Source organism: Vanessa atalanta, chromosome 17, assembly GCF_905147765.1.
Source record: "Vanessa atalanta chromosome 17, ilVanAtal1.2, whole genome shotgun sequence".
NCBI lineage: Eukaryota > Metazoa > Arthropoda > Insecta > Lepidoptera > Nymphalidae > Vanessa > Vanessa atalanta.
In genome coordinates this window covers 6,613,239-6,635,220 of record NC_061887.1, presented here as the reverse complement: position 1 = coordinate 6,635,220, position 21,982 = coordinate 6,613,239, and the positions used below count along the sequence as shown (strand labels likewise).

General features: G+C 32.4%; 1 protein-coding gene across 1 annotated transcript in view; it reads right to left on the bottom strand.

Annotated features, from left to right (window-relative positions):
• Nucleotides 1-5,948, bottom strand: part of LOC125070573 (G-protein coupled receptor dmsr-1-like) — a 37,085-nt gene extending 31,137 nt beyond the window's left edge. Inside the window, exon 1 of the mRNA XM_047680489.1 lies at nt 5,655-5,948. Within this exon, the coding sequence (XP_047536445.1) occupies nt 5,655-5,948 (294 nt within the window). The remainder of the gene's footprint in view (nt 1-5,654) is intronic.
• Between the last annotated feature and the right edge of the window lie 16,034 nt (nt 5,949-21,982).

Here is a 21,982-nt window from a genome sequence, read left to right as displayed (position 1 = left end):
TGAAAAGGACCTAAAAAATCTAAATGAATCCGTGACCAGGGCTTTGAAGGCCACGGCCATGGATTGACAGTATGACGGGTTGGTGCATCCGCCTCCGCGGCACACACCTCGCACTGCTTGCATACCGCCTCCACCGCTTCGTCGATCCCCGCCCACCACACGTAGCTGCGGGCCATCGCTTTAGTTTTACTAACCCCCATATGCGGTTCATGCAAATCCATTAAAACCCTATCCCTACAGTTTTCCGGAATTACCACCCTATGACCCCACATAATACATCCTAATTCCTCGTATAACTCTTTTTTTCTATTAAAATAAGGTTGCAATTCCCTTATTTCATTCTGCTCCGGCCATCCACTTTTGACATAAAGTAATATTCTACCTAATAAAGGATCTCGCAATGTTTGTTGTTTAATTTTATTATAATCGAGCAATAATTCACTTTGCGCGAAGTGTAAATAAGTCTGTTCGGGCGGATCGAGAGGTGAGTCATCCCCGCTCACATTGCGCCCGGGCAGTCGCGATAAGCCGTCGGCGCTGTTAAGTTTTGTGTTAACATATTCAATATCGTAAGTATACGCAGATAATATTACTGACCATCGTTGCATACGACTCGCTGCCATGGTCGGAATGCCATGTTTGGGGCCAAAAATGCTAACTAGGGGTTTATGATCAGTTCGCAACGTGAAACGCCTACCGTATAAATATTGATGTAATTTTTTTAAACAAAATACAATTGCAAGCGCCTCACGATCGATCTGTGAATAATGCGTCTCGGTCTCTGTTAGCGCGCGCGATACGTACACTACCGGCCGCTCGGCGCCCCCCGGCTCCGGTTGGGCGAGGACGCCGCCGATGCCTCTTGAGCTCGCGTCACAAGTTAGACTTAATGGTTTTTGCGCATCGTAGTGGGCTAAGACTTTCGTACTCGTTAAAATTTTTTTAATTTTAATAAACGCTTCTTCGCAACCATTTGACCATTTCCACCCTATTCCTTTTTTTAATAATTTATATAACGGATACAAAATTTGACTTATGTTTTTAACAAATTTAGCATAAAAATTAACTAAGCCCAAAAATGACCTTAGCTCGGATACATCTTTTGGACGTGGAATTCGAACAATGGCTTCAATTTTATCCTTATCTACCTTAACACCCTCTTTAGATATTACATAGCCCAAATACTTAACTTCTTCTACTAAAAATGAACATTTTTGCACACAATTAATATTTTTATGAAAAGAGGGAATTTGTATTCCTAGCTCGGACAGCCACTGTCTCCCCAATAACGACGTAGTTCCCCCTTCAATAACAAATAATTCTAATTTTTTACATACATTATTATAACAAACATTAGGTCTAATTGTCCCTAACGGCTGTATCGAGCTACCATCATAAAACTTAAAGGTTAAGTTATTTTTTTCTATTACTATATGCTTAAAATATTTATCATACGTTTTCTTGCTAATGCATGACACTGCAGACCCTGTATCTATTTCCATTTTTAATAAAATATTATCTATACATATTTGTAAGCTTACCGGCTTATAACTATTTAGGCTGAGTTGATGCAACTCCTCTTCCATGTCTTCCGAACTGCTATCACCGTCCGATCGATCAGAAGCAGCCACATGATTGACTTTCTTTCCTCTTCTAGGGCTTCCAGACCTCGGACAAACCCGTTGCAGATGTCCTTTTTTCTTACATATCCGACATGTAAAACCTTTATAGCGGCAAACCTTGTTATTATGGCCTGCCTTCCCGCACGTCGAACAGTTTTTGTCCACCTCCCGTGTCCACTCACTTGGGACAGGGTGCCTAGGTCCATGCTGCTTCGGCCCACTTTGCCTTGTTTCAGGCTCCTTTGATCCATGGCCCATCATCACGTGAACCCCTTCTACAGAGGCTACCTTCGAGCCCTCCACCACCGCAGCATCCCGTTCAGCTGCTTCTAGGGCACATGCCAACTTCAACGCGCCGTTATAATTTAAATTATCCTCAGCGAATAACCTCTGCCTTGTGACGTCACTCCGTAATCCACAAACTAATTGATCACGCAAATTTTCTTCTAGATTATTTGTAAATTCACAATATTTTGACAATTTTTTCAATTCTGTTACGTACTGCGCCACAGATTCATCGTTCCTTTGTCTTCTTTGTCGGAAGCGATAACGTTCCGCCATTACGGACGGCCGAGGTTGCAAATGATTATGTAATAATGCAACCGCCGCATCATACGTTAATTGCGCTGGTTTTAACGGACTCGCCAAACTGCTAAGCAATTCATATGCTTGGTCACCGATCGCGGTAATTAAAGTAGGCAGCCATAAGTCCTTTTCCACTTTGTTCACTTTTAAATACATTTCTAACCTTTCCACGTATAATGTCCAGTTACCGGAATTAATGTCAAACTCATTTAATTTTCCGCACGCCATTTTCACTTTTATTTTATTTTTTTTAAATATCCCGAACTCGTACGCCACTAAACTATCGTCAAATAGGGAGAAATAAATAGACGTGCTTCTTGACTACCGCTATATTTTTAGTGACATCGTAACTCCACAAAATTGTCTATTACATATATCTTTGACAAGTTATATCGAATTACCCACTTTACTACAGATTCTACCAAAGTGCTCGATGTTACTGTGAATATACATAACATTGTTGTAAATATATTGTTACGCATCAGTGAATATTCCTACTTTTATAAAAAAATCCCGAAGGGAGTCTGTACCTCCAAGATTATAAGTAAACCGGACTGTTCTCTTTTGTAAATAAAAACAGATTCAATATTCTTAGTGCGTCAGAAATCCATCTCCTACTCCATGGGGAAAAAAACATCCGTTGCGTCGTATGAAAATCTGTCACATGTGATCAACACGCACTGGAGCTAATATAGCGCCAATTCAATGGGTTTTTTTAACAGCTTTTATATCAAATAGCCCATTTGCCGGTCCGTCAAACTATTATTTATAAATTAAGGGTTTCGTACAATTAAAATGAAACTGCACATAAATACAACGTATTTAGCATATCTAACATGTATAATTGCATTTCATTGCATTTTATCCACGACAACGATACTACGAATGGACATTTTTATTGTTCATCATCATTCTATTCTCGTCCACTGTTGGACAAACGCCTTTTCAAGGTCAGTGAGCTCGATCTTCAGCGCATATTTCATTTGCCAAAGCGTAGTCTAATCTAATGGTTGACTTATGAGACCAGCTCACTTAATGAAGTTCGTTTTCATTTTATGTCAGCTAACTTTAAAAAAATGGAATTGGAAATGTCAACTTGTATTCCCTTAGTGTCATCTGTTAGTACTATTTTATTTCATTACTTCCCCAGAATATACCTTCCATATTTTCACGAGAGACTTATCCTAACGAGTTGCAAGGCTTAGGAAAAAATCTACAACAAATCGTATCGACAATTTTTAAAAGCATTTTCAGTCTTATGCTTGCGCAATAGAGTACATTTCAAGAAGAGGGGTCCGTGTTCAATATAACCATTTCACTTAGGCGTATAAGCCTCCCTAAAATAAACAAGGTAGTGAATGTAAAGTTGTTTTAGGCATTTCTTTTATATTCTCATTCTTCCAGCTTAAGTAATAGAAGTATATTATATCATAGTAAATAAAGCGTAGTTTTATTTAAATATTATTTGTCAACAGATATAGAAAATTTAACGTGTATTTAAATTGCGATTACGCATTAATTATGCCGTAATAGCTATTAAAGTTCTATTTGAATTCATTAAATTGATTTATCAATGAACTCTAGATCAAAATCTAGGTTTCAAAATAGAAGGTGATAGACCTCGATTTATTACGAACTGAAAACACATTACACTTAAATAAACTTAACCATTTAAACTTACGTAAATTACCTAATCAAGGTATTACCAATTGCTAGGTATTGATCGGTATTGTCTCTGTTTAGGTATGTCTTGAATATATATCGCATACTGTTTTAGATTTTCTAACGAATAATACAAATAATAATAATCACTTCAACACTATAAGATATTGTTTTCATTTTCAATGTATGACATTTCATTTTCATTAAAGTAGTTAATTACGTAGTTCAGCAATCATATAAAGTTCGCCTAAGAACCAACAGTCATAAAACAGATTTTCGAGTTATAAACACATACATCCTTGAAAATATAATTAAACGACGGACTTTTCTGCGTAATCATTCATTCATTAGCAAAAAATATTTGCTGTTTAAAAATACATTTTAAAAGTTATTGTTGTTGTCTATGTTACTCCTTATTACATCAGCTTTTTGCTAGTAAAGTCCCATCAAAATCGGTCCAGCCGTTCCAGTAATTAGACGGAACAAACAGACAGATAGACAAAAATTTAAAAAAAGTTATTTTGTTATATGTACCGTGTATACATACAAATGCGTTTAGTAAAAAGCGGTCGTTTTTATGTTAAAAACAATCACCCAATTTTTTTATATGTATAGATGACACTGACTTTCGCCGCTGATTAGAATTTTGAATTTATATCATTTTATTTATCAGTCAAGTTCATAACAGCAATCCACTGCTGTGTGTGAAGTAAAAAGAAAAAACCAGGTTTCGTTTCTATCATGCAAAGGCTATCAAGTTGTACGTCAAGTCCATAAATAAAATCCGAGTGAATGGAGAAACAAAGTCCGTTATTACAATCCGGTTTTAGAAAAAAGAAAATCGGAATAAAAAATACTCAACACAAACATGAAAAGAACCAAATCTCACAGGGACAAAACATTGATTCACGTTTCTATCAAAGTGAATGAATATGTTTTACAAAATGTATATTCATTTCTGTTAGCACTCAGCGCTTTAAGCGCTTTAACTCTTTCTCTTACGTTACGGATCCAGTGCTTAATGAGTGATTTCGGATATATTTTGTGAATCAAAAGAAACAGTGCGAAATCAAAGAATCACCTATTTCATTAGTTTTGAATAATATGAAGTATCCGTTAAATTTTAGTAATTATATATAGTTTAAGTCACACATCAGTCTGTTGATGCTTTGGCGAATTTAGACTATGTCCTTTGACAACAGTTTGGAAATATCTGCTACAAAGCTAAGATGCTTTTTTTCGAGCTATTTCGAGCTATTTTAATATACAAAAGATAAAAAAAATTAGAAAATTTAAATCATCAATGTTTTATTTTATTTAATGTATTTGTAAAGTTGTATAAACTTTAACAATGACTAGTTTTGACACTACTGCGTGCGCGCAATACGCTTAAAAAATATGTACAAAATTTTCTCTTTACATACGTATATATAAATAGATTTAATGTATTTTGTATACATTAACATCTGTTGTGTGTAACACGTGTTAATTTACCATTCAAATAGCATCGGAACATGAAATTGATCTCATGATGGACACACAATAGATCTATTGAATTCCCAAATTAACTTCAGCGAAATTTTCGTCTTGGACTCAATTAACACACACACAATCATATATACTATGCACATACACGCATATAAGTATGAGCTGTCCTATGAGTGAATGACCTTAAGATGTTTTAACATGGTTCTTGGGGAGTTCTTTACTTTTGCGCAAAAGTTGAAGGAATAATGATTGTTACGAATTTCTATTTTTTGCATATTATCATTGAAAGGTACTTACCATAAGACTAACATATCCATGAATGCCGTTGTAAGCGTGGATGACGTCTCGAAAATCTCCCTCACAATAACCACAGTAGCCGTCCGGCTTAATGGATAGATTCAATTTGCTCTGAACATCGCTCACTACTTTAATTAAAACTGAGCCAAAATTCTCGGGTTTTCCTTTTGATGCCTGCTCTTTCAAAGCTGATAAAATTCTCGTCTCATTGATGATCTTGCTATCCGAGGAATTGCCAGATGCCGCCAAGATCTCTTGAAAAATATCCAATAAAGTTTGCGAATTGTTGGACATTTTGCTACTTCGTCTTCACTTGGATAAGCGGTATTTGAAAATCGATATGTCCATCAGCTAGCTATGACGATAATATCTGAAAATAAAGTAACAATATTAGATATACGCAAACTTTTAAGAGACATATAAGGGGTCTGTGAAATAATGATAAATTGCCGTTATAAATATTGATAAATGACTAGACCATCGAATGTCTTTTGATATACTCAAATAGCCTATAATAACAAATATTGGGATTGCTTCTGGCAGTTGTCCAAGAGATCTACCGTAAGACAATAAATATATATGATATTGAAAAGTTAATTTCTATTCTTAGAATATATCAAAAGATTGATACATTTTATAAGATTCGAAACTCCTAAATATGTATATTTTTTTATATAAAATTTTGTATAGTTTCAACTTTTGTTCTATTTCCGTTTGATAAATTTTTACTTCATATCATTTAAATTTTAAGATCCTCAGGTGTTTTAATAACCTCGAAGTTAAGTTTTCGTAGACATGTAGACCACGTTACTTCTAAGCCAACTAAATTATTGGGCTGTGTCTACAGACAAAGGCAGATTCGAAGATTCTGGTTTATCAATTCTTGTGTTTAACAATATTATTCGCAGTGCCTTGGAGTCTTGTAGCACAGTTCAGACTATCAATCACATTCTGACCGAATATAATAAATATAATTTGTAAATTAATTGTTTTTTCCGGACTTAAAATGTAAACGTCGTAAAATCATCTACACGTGACTCTCCTCTTACACAGTATACATTGAACTCACTAAACGAGCGTAGAAAGATTACTGATGTGGTTTTTCTGACAAAATTAATTAGAGGCCTCATTGATGCGCCTGAATTAGTTGACCGCATGATTTATATTGGTCGACTATAAATCGAAAGACGTTTTGTTTACCTAAAACCAAAAGTAATTGGTCGACATAGTCCAATTTAATGAATGCAATTCTTTCCAACTGTTTTCGTGAAAGCATAGACAGGATAGCTTCAATTATATCAAGCCTAGTATGAAAAATTTGTTCGCACTTAACTTTCGCATCCAGTGGTCATAATTGTATGGCAATTTATAAATAAATATTACTATAATTCGACTTATTTTGATTAAGAAATTATTGTCAGTTTTGCGAATAAAAACAAAGTAAAAAAGATTTTTAATTGTGATATTGTTGTTTTATGTTTTATAATGTGTATATATACGCTTAGAAGAAATATATATTAAAAAAATTCTATCGACTATTTAGAAATAAAAGACGATAATAAACCACCAGGAAAATTATTCCCTTAATATGTACTAAGTGTACAGTGCACGAATATAATATATTCGTGCTAATTGTTAGCACAGTAACTAGGTATTCGGATTCGACTTGAAGATGCAATTAAGTGATTGTACAATAGCCCAAGAGGTCTCGTAAGATGATTATTAATTGTATTATAAATAATTTATCAATATATATGAGGGAGGTACATATGTTGGTTTTCACGCCAATCTGAGTTGCATAATAATATTTGCCAAACATGCAATATATGCTAAACTAATCAATTAATCATATCCCTTAAAAGAAAGTCTCTGTACAGAAAATCAAATATTATCTGATACTTGCTGTTACCGCTTACTATTGTGGTCTTTTTGCCAGTAGGCAAGTAAGTAGTAACTTTAAATAATAATATTTTCCAATATTGGATGTATTTGCAAATTGGCATTCCATCATTGGCACCCGTATCCATAACAACACAATGAAAACTATTATGATACAAAGCTAACATATTGGAAATTGCCTGTCGAGCAGTAACATAATGAAGGCTTAAAATAATTATGATTTTCATATCCTCGACGAGATGCTAACAATTTCATTATAAAGTAATTTCTGATGTTAAACCTATCAGAGCTTGCCCTGATAAGAGGAAGGTACGTTACTTAAAATTGTATTTTAATCATGAGTCAAGAAACGACAATATGAAAATGTGAATAATGGTATGTACGGGCCAATTGGGTATCACGGTATTGTACCGTAAAAAGAAATATGTAATTTATATTGAGTATAAACTGGTGGTATAATGGTTAGATATAGCGGTCCGCAGATCCCGAGGACCTGGTTTCATAAAAAAGCGGTAAAAATATATTAAGTTTCTATCGATAATAGCTAAGTATCTGTAGGTTGGAAGTATGTACACTCTCGAGCCTCAGAATGCACATAAAGGCGTTGGCATACTCCTGAAATCTTGCCGGTCGTGAAAGATGCCGTCTTTTAGGATTATGAGAGTTTAGGAATAGAGTACATCTGTGTTTGCATTCAAGCTAATACACTATATATGTCCTGCGAAGTTGGTTGATGGTTCTTGAGATGGGATGGCGTGGCCGAAAGCGGTCAGGATGACATCATCAATCTCTTGTGCCACAAAGGACAACGATTAGGTTCCCCTCGTGGTAAGTATTATTTCGTTCAGTGCCAGTTAATATAGGCAGGGGTACCACCTACCATCTGATGACAAATTCTATCGTCTAAAAACAAATTTAGTTAGCTTGTGTGTCATATAAAAAACATTTTAAATGTTTCGCATTAATACCGAGAGGCAGATGGACACGGCGACTCCGTTTTATAAACTCTTATCTTATAGAGTAAGCGACATTTATAAATAGGTCGTTGCTGTTTAAGTGTATGCTCAGACACAAAGAAACGTTTAAGAATACACATAGAAAAAGTGTGTAGCGTGTGAGCTCTGGAAGATGTGTATTAGCAATGGGTGATGGATGGACGGACTGGACGTAAAGAGTGATTGGTCGCCACTATACGGATTGTATTGTAATAGATTTTTTATTTATGTACTACTGTAATATAAAACGGGGGGTCCTTGATCATATATACATAGACTCAGTTCGCTATTAAGTATAACACACACATTAAAATATAAGACTAATAAATTGAAATAATCAGCTCCTAGCCGATTTCGCCTTATTCTCAACGGAGACTTTTAAACTGCACAGAAAATATTATAGTAGGTACAAAAATGTGAACACAGATGCCCTTTCCATTTCCATACTCTCATAACCCGATGCAACGGCACCCTGACACAACTGAAGAGATTTCAAACGTAGATGCAACGGCTTTACGAGATCTCTGAACCACAGATGTAAACATTGTCAGCTCCGAACCGCTACTGAGAATTTCTATACAATAAATTCTTAATAATCTTATCGGGAGTTAGGGCTCAGACCTTAAGCTCTGCAGCCTAATATTGTGTATTATATATGTATTAGTTAAAAATTATCCTTAATTTTATAAGTACAAGAAAACTGTACGATAATTCATTAAATGTTTTTAATGTTAATTCAAGAGTATCGATACTCTTGAATTAATATTAAAAACAATTAAGATATACAAACCAGGAAATCGTTTCAGTAGATTGATGGCAAACAACAAACTTTTACGAGTTCCCGTACTTACTTAGGACAATGAGATTATCCCAAGCGAACAAAATGAAAAGATATTTTTGTTTGAATTTGAAAACTTAATTTGAATATATAATATACATTAGATACACAGTAGAACAAAGAAACAAAACGTAATCTATTAGGTAAATCTATATTGTAATGTTTCGAAACTAAATTGTATTTACTTTTAAAAACGAAATATAACAAAAATATCATATATGTTCTAATCTTAAAATATATACTACAAAATTGTTATCTTTTATTTTAATTTATTTATATAGATACTAAAACAAAAGTTTTATACTTTTATAAAACATAAATAAAATTATTGAATAAAATCATAAATCATCTTTTTGTCTTTACTTGCCCTTTTTATATGAATTTCCCTACAAATTTTCATTTCTCATTTTTTTATTATATGGCTAGGGATAGATGCCAATCACCGCACTTTGTGCATGGACTTTGCGACCGGCCATTTAACCCCTTTAGAGGATAAATTTTGAAAAATAATTATTAGTAGAAATGCTCACCGACGTTTCAGAAAGAAAACTTAGCCAATATATCATCCCATTTCTCCCATCGGCTCAGTCTGAGCATTACATGTCAGACAGCCGTTTTTAATATTTTATTAAGTAGTTACATAATAAAAATAAAAAAAAATCTTTGTTTTCCATCCTTTCTTTGACATTAATATATTTATATCATACCCGTCACCAGTGAATTGCTACAAAATGCAATTCACCGACCAGAGTTAAGCCTTTAAATGCAAAACCGTACGACGTACACGTCGCATTCATTATGAAACTTCTCGAATATGATTTAATTGTGATGTACAGTTTCACAGCTGAATGACTTTCAGCGTTACTTCCCTAATGTACACTTAATAAGTGCGTAAAGGGCGAATTTAAAACATTAAATAGATAGTTTTTAATTGCATATAATATTTGCTATTTAATAAGTTTTGATGAAAATACAAATAGAAAATAATTTACTTTATTTAGTAATAGAGATCTATGCAAGCCCGTCTGAGTAGGTACCATCCACTCATCAGATATTCAGATATTCTGCCGCCAAGGAGCAATTCTTGGCCAATGCCAAGAACATAACAATTTGTGGTCTGGTATTCTTGGTATTCTGAGTACTGCTGTTTGGGGGTAATATATGATGAGTGGGTGGTACCTACCCAGACGGGCTTGAAAACAAAGCCAAAGTTCTATTACCTGTTTCGATAACGTGACTTTTTGTAAGTAGAATTGACCCCCAGGTTGATACACGTGTAGGAGAATATTATCCTATTATCCAATAACATACAGATTATCATGGTGTTTTACTTCACCATCAAGCACGACTTGAATTACAAGCAGAAATGAAGCAAATGAATGGTGTGCAATCACAATCGCTTCGGTTAAGTTCCACGTATTCTAACATCTGGGTCATCTATGATCGAAAATAAAGTTAATGTACATTGAAGTATATTCTTAAACTCAACTGCAACTTAACACTTAACGAAGTTCCGTTCGTTAGAACGCTACAAAAGTTGACTCAGCTCTTATACGCCACCTAGTCGTAAGTAAGGGTAAATAAAACTTTTTTTGATGAATGACTTTGACGCTTTCGATATTTTATATATTGTTAAAGTTTAGCTCATAAAGCAATATCGTAAAAAGTTGTGTTCGCGAAATATTCTTGTAAAACTGTGATGGCCCAGGTTTAGTACCCCTAATTTTTTATGTTTATAATAATTCAATGGTAATGAAGGAAAACATAGTGAGGAAACCTGTACGTGGCGGATTAAAATCTAATAAGGATATCCGCCAACCCACATTGGAAATAAACACCAAACATTCTCCTAAAAAGTGGTTTTTGCCTGTATTTAATTTTAAGTCTCCTGCGCATCGCTCTCTTTAAAATTTTCAGCGTCAAGTTGGTACTGAGATTGAGAGATTGATTGGTGCGATATGTTTCTGCATATATCGAGAAACAGGAACAAGATGAAGGAGATGTCGTCCATTTGGCCTGTTACGTCAAATACTTAGAACTCACTCTAGCCACTTACATATGCCTAGTGCATTGTTACACAGCGAAATTTCACCTCTTCTGAGTTGAGTCAAAGAGTTAAAAGGATAAAATCATTAATTAATGTTTACCGTTCTTAATTTATAAATATCATACTATGGTACATAGTTTAGATCCTTTACGGAACGAATCGGCGCTAGTTGATTTCGGCTGTAGGTATCCAATTTATCACCAGTTGAACTATTGCACTTCCCATCTTTGTTTTTAATATAATTTATTTAAATAGAAAGAATTATGGAACAAAGTATTTTTCAAAAACAAACAGCGCAAAACAACAGGTTTTTACTGTTTCAATATATCAATCATTATGAAATTTAGATATATTATAAATGCAAAAAGTAACAACTAAAAAATGAAATCACGTAGCACGTAAAAAAAAAAAAAAGGCTAAGATAATAGGATACAAAATATTGATGCGTTCATTTAATGAATTACAATATCTAAAAATTACTTGTATTGAAACATATAGAAAACGATCATGTTGAGTTGTCGAAGTCCTTAAAAACCTATTCAAATATATAATTTAATAAAAATACTTTATACGAGGCACAAAAAATCTTCAAAGGATTGAAGTAAAGGTCAAACGAGGTGATGTGGAACTCTTACCCACTTAAACAAAGAAAGGCTGAAACAATAATCACTTCCACGGACCACTCGATCATTATAAATGTCAGCTAGTCTAATAAATGGTAGTTTTCTAACTGTCGAGTTTTGAAACTAAAGTTAATCCTAATAATATATCAGTATCGTTGGGACTAATATATCAGATGTCTAAATTAGCTCAATCCAAAAAAAATATTTTTGATTTTTGGCTATTCAAATCTAATTATTTTGTTTAAGCAAATTACATATTATCATTTATAATTCACTGTTAGCCTGTAAATTTTTCCACTGCTGGGCTAAAGGCCTCCTCTCCTTTTGAGGAGAAGGTTTGGAGCATATCCCACCACGCTGCTATAATGCAGGTTGGTGGAATACACATGTCGCAGAATTTCGTTGAAATTAGACACATGCAGGTTTCCTCACGATGTTTTCCTTCACCGCCGAGCACGAGATGAATTATAAACACAAATTAAGCACATGAAAATTCAGTGGTGCCTGCCTGGATTTGAACCCGAAATCATCGGTTAAGATGCACGCGTTCTAACCACTGAGCCATTTCGGATAATCTCGGATAAATGAAATATAAATTTTAATGTAATGTGGTTTCCATCGACAAAAATAACAATAAATATAAGACCGTTGGCATAAAAATACCTTCTCCAACTTTATTTTCCATTCGTAACATCTGTTATTAGCATAAATGTAGCGAATTTAATCTCATTTATAGTAACTTATTGAATTATTTAATAACAGAGCTTTCCCTCTAATGTCCTAACGGTTAAGCTTTTAATAAGAGCATTTCGAGTCTTACACGAATTTCAGGCTGTAAAATAATGCGTTAGAAGGATTACAGAACTTAACAATTGACCACTAAATAGTGGTATTGATATATATTTTTATTATATACACCAAAAACGGAACTAAAATATATATATTTTGCATTCTTTGATTTCTGCATTGCATGCATTACATGCAGAATGTATGCCAAAGTAACACTATGTTTGTTTCAGTCTTGGCGCCACACTTTTACTTTTATTTTTGTTTTGGCCTTTATTTGTGCCAAGAGGGCACAGATTATTTCGCCAATATCATGTGCAACACTTTTACATTAAAAAGTTTTTTTTTTTAAATAATTACCTAAAACGACATAATAGTGTCAATTCACTGGAATCCGTGCCGTTAACTCATTTCCTACTTCCCATATTTTGGTGTCTTACATTTTTCTGTCATCATTTTTCATGTTATGTCAATCTTATTATATTTAGGCGACATTGACGACAAAATGATTTTATATTGTAAGACACCAAAATATGGGAAGTAGGAAATGAGTTAACGGCACGGATTCCAGTGAATTAACACTTTTATGTCGTTTTAGGTAATTATTAATTATTAATATTATTAATCATTCTAATTTCAGTAGTTTATTGAATTTTGCACACGTAATTTTATGCCAAGTGACTCTGGGATCTAATTGGCATAGTTTTTAGTTATAGAATAACTCAACCAACTGTAACTAAATTTAAAAACTGTAAACCTAATTTAAGTTCTGAAATTGTATTAACAATCTGTTAAACCAACCTATTTCTTTGTAACTTGCTAATTTTATATTAATAAAAAACTTATCGTACTTATAACTATATTTTTATATGACAACATCGAAATGTTCAAAAAAAAATATCTGAAATATATCTTCAAAATGTATATGAAATAGGTTACACAGATAAAAGCAAACACAAAGTAAAACGCAAAATAGATTAATTTACGATGAACATAGTTTTTACCATAGCCTGATAAAAAATCAAAACAATTTTTCAGAATAATGGATTGTAATGGAATTATATTAAAACCACTTTCAGTTACTACTAAAACGGATAACTTTAAAAGCCGAAACACGAAGCGACTTTTAATTGTAGAAAAATATTCACAATTTTATTGAGAATTCACACCTGCTACTATTTTACAAATACTCAACTCCTACTTATTATAATGATTAGATTACACGAATAAACACAACGCATGTACAATAAACATTGGTTACAAAATATTTTATATAGTCTACTCTTGGTCTCGAAATTGATCCAATCGCCAAACCAACCTATAGTTAACTAACCCAACCTTTGATAGAAAATCTTATTGATAAAATTAAATACATTCCCAATGAACATTCCAAATTTAAAACAACATCTACCCGATATATTTTTTTCTTAAAAAATTAGTAACAGTAAGACCTCAGGTATATATAAATAAGAAGATAAATAAATAAAAATAAATAATAATAATAATTTAGAACATAACTCAACTTTTACTCGTGGGTTGCTATTGGGGAATGGGTTAGTTAATAGTTCTTAGTTTAAATAAAGTAAATTACGCAATGGAAACCTCATACCGAATAAATGACGATTTAAAGTTCAACTAACAAATAGCCAACGTGGAGCAATGAGAGGGATGTAGAATAATTGATTCTCTAAAATCTAGATCTAGTTTTAAGCTCTTCATTAGCATCTCAAAATGAATTGATTGAATTTCCCAAATTTTCTGCTAGTAATTAATTTAATCTCTCCAATGATCAATTTATTGGAAAATGATTATAAATTAGACCAAATAAAGACTCAATTATAGGTTTTGATTATGTGTGCAGACATTTTTAACTTAGCCGTTTCATAGATTCAAGTCAATTGTAAAAATACATTGGTAAAGAGGGCAGTGGAGTTAATGCTTGTTGGCTTCCAGGCAGGAGACATAACATACATATATAATTGTACTTAATTAACGTGACTGTATTTTTATATGTTAAAAAAGAGTAACTACTGAGTTTCTTGCCGGTTCTTCTCGGTAGAATCTACATTCCGAACCAGTGATAGCTTTACTTTAAATATTTTGTTAAATGACGATTCAAAAGTGCTTGTAAAAGCCTACTTGAATAAAGTATATTTTGATTTGATTTGATTTGTGTCGATACACCACCCTCGTAATATAAAATGCAAAATTCGTGTGCATGCACCTAACGGAGTAATATGGACATATCTGTATAAGCTGGGCCAACGACGAGCAGATATTCGGAACACATTCAAAACTAGCTGCTTAGATCGAAAGATCGAAATCTCAGTTATTAATAACACATGAATAGCAAAATGGTTACCACCTTTCTAAATAATATTTCTGTATTCCAATACGATAATCTTTTTACATTTATAACTATAAGCCTCGTTAAAATATAAAGACAGTGTTACGAATTTAATAGAGAGATCACAAATTTTACAAACCAATTATAATTGCAACCTTTCAAGAATAGACGACTATAAAAAATAAAATAATAATAAACTATAAAATAAATAAAAACTGAGTGGATCGCTACTTTTATTTTTACCGATGATAGAGCAATATCACGGCGCTTCGCTTTCGAATTGTGAAAATACGCAGTCTAGAGTTAAAAAATAATATAAATTTTGAACAATATAAAAATTTAGTATAGTCAGTTCAACTGAGCTTGTTTACTATGATAACAATATTATTCTAATTACAAATTTATAATTCATATTATTTTAAGCTTTATGTACAAAACGGTCTGAGACTCGATGTATTAGATTTGAACACGAGTCACTCACATCACACATACGAACCTCAACGCATGCGCTCGTGGCTATACGAGTATACACTTATACTCTATTAGAGATTATTTAGAAATAAAAGAATATCGCAGTGCTTTAACAATGTTTGGAATGATTAGTGCAACTTATAAAACCAATTTGACTATTGACTGAAAAAAACAACTCAACGCTAAACACATTTTTTTATGGCATTGGTTGGCGGACGAGCATATGGCCTACCTCATGGTAAGAGGTCACCACCACCCATAGACAAAGGCGCTGTAAGAAATATTAACCATTCCTCACATCACCTATGCGCCACCAACCTTGGGAACTAAGATGTAATGTCCCTTGTGCCTGTAATTACACTGGCTCACTCACCCTTCTAACCGGAACACAACAATACAGAGGTACTGTAATTTGGCGGTAGAATATCTGATGAGTGGATGGTACTTACCTAGACGGGCTTGCACAAAGCCCTACCACGAAGTAAAAATATACTTTCGTTTTTAACAATAATAATTTTATAACAACAATAATTAATGTCATCTACTCTCTTATCATTAATATTAAACAAGACAAAGATCCCACTAATGGATTAAATGTGATAATTTGGTTACAGTAACAACTAACAGCTGCCAAATACACCCGTCCAGACGTTTCTTTTACCTAAGACGCGTAAATCCCTTGCACGTGGTTGGCCTCATGAATAGCTTCATCCATTATTATCCTTCAGGTACATAATTCGTGCAGACATTTGTCAGCGTACCGTAAAATATTCCGTCAAATTCAGAAGCATATTTTTATATAAAAAAATATTCTTAGATTGTAAGCTTTAACAAACACTAATAAAGTTGTAAGCTGAACAATAACATTTAATGGTATAATATTAAAAATACTAAAAAATACCTTTGCAATGTATCTCATTTGAAAAATATACAGTTAAAATAACGTTTTAAAAAGAAACTTTAAAGTTATATATAGCACCGTCTATTTACTTCCACTGGTGAGAGAAGGGCTGGTTCAAATTTTTTGCCCAGAAAATTGAAATTGCGATTTAATGGTGATTCAAAATATAATTTACACGTACGTACGATAAACTTAAACAAATCTATACTAGATTGTAGTATCAACATGATCAGTTTGTGCAAAATTTCAGGTCAAACGGTTAAGTGGAACTAGTTCAAAATTCAGTTGCATGATTTGATCCAAACATATGTTAACAGTAAAAAAAGTAAAGTATATTTATTTAAACTTAAAGCTGTCAAATAAAAAACACAAAGGATGCATATGTACTGAAGGTTTGAACAATCAATTTATAATTAATATTCAATTACTTTAACGTATTTTATTCATCCCACCAAGAAGTGTATACAGAGTGTTTGGCTTTTAGAAAAGCCATCGAAGAAATCAATTATTCGAATTAAATTTAACAATTAAACACAACACTATAAAAAATTAAATATGTGAATAAAAATCAAAAATGTGTCGCAAAGCAAATATATCGTAACTAGAAGTGATTGAAATCTGACAGCGGGTGATGAAAACAAAACATCATTTACTTGTGAGTACATTTTAGTGTCGAACTGATAACTCAATTAAAACGTTCGTTCATCTTCTCGCAGAGCACAAAGGAGTTATTTCATTATTTCCCACTAATTACATTGCAATCTCATTTATACTACACTACACTACGACGGATTCCAGTTTATCAGTTCCTTTAAGCCTCAGACAATCCGTTTGCCCGTTTTTATTTGTACGAGACTCTTTGTTAATAGAACTTATTTTATATAATGTAAACATCTATTGAGTTATCTTTTTAATTATATTAAATAAAAATGTTGTATCGAACTCTCTAATCCTATATATAAAGTAAAAAAAAATAATCACGAACACTTTTCCGAATTTGAACATCATTCTTTGTTTGAAATAATTTTAATTTCAATACAGTAATTATTTATTTCTATCAACAAAAAACTATATTGTAATATTTTCCTGTATAAATTCGTGTTAGGAAGCATTTTATATCTATACGAATAACCGCGATAAACTGAATCAGCTGATAAGAAAACACATATAAACGTACAACAGAAAGTTTTGACAATATTCATTTATTTTCATTGAAATAATTTTCCTCGAGTACTTTATTTTATATAGCTATGTAGTATATATACCCTTGATAATGTGTATATAAAGTTTCCTTATAATCGGTTGAGTAATTGAACGTGAAAGCGTATAAATAAAGTCATTTTTATGGTATTAGTTACGATTTTATACTTTATTCCATATGTATATTCCAATAGAGGTAGGAATAAAGATAAACATACCTTAGATTTACGTATATTTGCTAATAACTCAGCTCTATTGTGCCCTACTAAGAGTTTATGATTAATATATATTTATTTATAATACAACACTATTACACTTAACTACTTATTTCCACTTTAATTTCACTTCCAAAATTCCGATAACAGTTTCGTCGACGTTCATAACGCCATTTTTTCGCAAATCCATAGTGAATATCATAGATTAATCAAGCTCTCGACTAATAATATCGCGTCAGTTTGCTGTCAAATGTTATTTATTTGGCTTTCCTCTTATGGTTAGAATAGAGTATAGGTAAGTGCGCTCCATGTTAGACAATAGCTCTGAATAAAAAGAAATATTCCATAACATAGCCGTAGAATAGTGTGACAAGCTGACTATGCTCTTAGGAGTGGCCTTATACATTATTGTTTGTAAGAGTTCGCTCTGTGTTCGAAATTCGACCATCATCTTTATAGAAATAAATAAGAAAAACATATATGTATAGTGTACATATATGATTTTCTCTTGTTTAAATCTTACTTCAGTTTTTCTCTGCATGATACTGTAACCTCATCAATAGATGTCAAACAAAAAATATATTAAGTTAACAATCGAGGAAAAAAGAGCCTTGGACTATTTGTCGCTGCCTATTTATATTACTCAAATTATTAATGTATCTAGATAGATAGTCGTACTACAAACGGGGTCACTTCATTATCTTGTGTGACAGCCATACTTTACTCGTGTGCGGGTACTTAGTAGCCAAAAGTTGGCCTATATTTTTTTTAACGCGTTCTCTTTTTTTACAGTCTATTAATATCTATAATCTGTAATATCATATAATAAGACTTATAGAAGATTTAAAAAAAAAAATACATGACGTGTTTGTTATTGGTAACAAATATAAACTACTCTCGTTCTTTATATATTAATATGATTAATAAATTTGGCCAAAAAAAGTTTTTCATCAGGATAGGATCGTCAGATAACTTTTACTCAGCAATGCAATTACAATTTCAGAACAATTATGAAACTCGATGATCTAGACAGAATTTATGTAATTGCACTCTCTTCGCCCACTCAAAACGTACCGTTCTCTAATTCCAATATCAACTCAGGTAAGTTGAATTGATGATTTAAACCATTCACTGACGTTTACAACTACCCCTGATTTCATCCAAGTGTTCAAATGTCATTTTACTATTTGTTTAGTATTTTTATATAAATTCCAAGTTACTTTTTGTACTAACAAAAACTTGGTAATGATCTAATAAATAAACTCCATTAAAAGCGTAAACTTAGAATATGTATTCAACTGAAAGTAAATTCCAATCGATGTCGCACGTTTAAACACATCAAAAGAACAACATTATTATGTAACAAGAATATTTTATATTAAGTCAAAAACAAACGTATAGCAATACTACGCATTTTCATTCTAAATAAAAACTAGTAGGTACTCTGAATAATATACTCGTTTTCGAAGTGAGAATTTAATATAAGTTTTAATTAAAAGTCAAAATTTTATTGACGACGTGCAAAATTTACTCAGATGTTTTATTACAATTGCAAACAAAATATTCGAAAAATTCTATACATTTTTATTTTACGAAGATATAACTTTGGTACCTATACTTAAACAGTATATATTTTTATGAAGATATTAATAATTTTATGGCAACCCTAACTAGGTCAACGTTATTAAAAATCTTGTGCTCTCTGATTCATAATAATTACGTCCCAATTAACTCTTTTCCCCAGAATAATATATAAATACATATTCTTTTTATAAATTTATATATTTATATATATATATATATATATATAAATAAATCCTAATCTCTGTAGCACACAAAGAAAGCTACATGATAACCTGAACAAGTCAAAGTATCAGCTTATTGAAGTTGGTACAGACGCGTACCAACTTCAATTAGTTGTACAACTGTCGAAGATGCTCGAATATTCTTGTGCTATTCATTCACGTGTCTCAGTGGTGTGGGTTATCAGAATAAACCACCTAGACATGTTTCCACTATTGAGATCAATATCTTCCCAACGATCCCAAGAGTGCTATGAGCCTTGTAAAATACACGCGAAGCAATTGTCCCTTCACATCTTGAAAGTACCTTATATTTGTATAGTTATATGTACGTATAGTAATATACTAAAACATGGTGGAAGAAAATAATTCTGAAATAAAATCTAACTGCATGTCAATTCACATGAAGGATGTATAGGATAAACGAATCTCCCGCCCCATGTAGAATTGTCAGCGTTCATTAGTATGAATGACGCTCGAGCTTACAAGATGTCCTTGTGTGCATGAAATTAATAACATAAGAGCAAAAAAATAATACCAATACGATAATATTTGTAATAATTAAAAGATAATTTAACCTGAACAGAGCGAGCAGATAAAAAGAAAAGATAAACGGAAACTAAAAATAATATATAATATATAAATAATAATATACTAAAAAGATATAATAGTTTTATTCTTGCCGAGATTCGTATAATCTATCCTAATATTATAAATGCGAAAGTAACTCTGTCTGTTACGCTTTCACAGCTAAGCCGCTGAACCGAATTTGATAAAGTTTGTTCTGCTTGAAACCCCACGAAGGACACTACAATTTTTTAATAACTAAAACCTACCAATATAACACGCGAATCCATGGGCTAAAACTATTTTATAATAAAATTTAAAATATTACACTACATAAAAAAATTATACAAGCAAATCTTGGTCTGTAAAACATATGAACAAGGAAAACTAAAAATTGAAATTCACAAATCTTATGTTGAAATTGCCAATTGTTTAAGAAACCTACTTTCTTCATAATACAACGTAGAAATAGCGAGGTACTTTGGCACTGGCATACATGCTCGATTCGCTCCAATACCTCGACACTTTTACGAAGTACGGAATACATCGCTGTATTAAATTTTAAGGATATGACATTTTGTAGAGTACTTGTATGAATACTGACGTGTATATCAAATACAGTATTCATAAGATCGAATATAAAGCAAAATTGATAACATTTAACTCTGCATAGCGTAAAATTGTTTCAAAGTTAACAGATCCTTTAGCTGATATATTTTCGAAAAAGTCATATGCACTTATATTTTCTCATAAAATAAATCTTAACACCGATTTCCATATTTCAAACATTGAAAGAAACTACCATACAAACTTTCATCCCAAGTTTCATCTATTTAGAAAATAAGCCTAAATACCGATTTTCATGTTTTTAACAAAATATTAAATACTACTAAGTGGATTATTAATTATATTTACCAATAATCTAGAGCTGATTTGACGCAGACTTTATTCATTCTTAAAGCTCTTTAAAATGTTCAGGTGACTAAATAACTAATGGTGATGATATCCACCTGAACGATTTCGGTCACGGCGACTATCCTCCTTTGAGAGAAATCGGTCAACTGCGCTGGAGATATTAAAATTAACGAATTGAAATATGCATATCATTCGACTTCTTTCACATCGAAAGAAGTCGAATGATATGCATAGAAGAAGTAAGGGACAGCAATACGTCATTAGCGTAGGACACATAAGGTATTCAATCCGCCTCTGATTTCCTCTCTTATATTACACAATGGGACAGATATCCGAAACGACAGGAAATAGTACAGGCGCCAAACCACTACTCTTTTCTCACGACACGCAATAATATTATTAGCAAGAAAGATTACGGCCTTATAAACGTTGTTAAGCGGATGTTTAGTTAAACACTGATTTATTTCTTTCTGTCATCATTGATTGTATATACGAAAGAAGGAGACAGGTATACACCCTCTAAACAATTTTATATGTAAATATTTTTGCCTGAGCGTATAAAGTTTCACGCGAACTTTTAAAGGATCGTCGTAATGGTGATCTGCCAATTAAATTTTACGATATGTAATATGCATATATTCGCATGGTTTTGTAGGTTTTCTTACACAGGTATAAATTCGTATTGATACTACGAAAAAGGACTAGAAAAATCCGAAGATAAC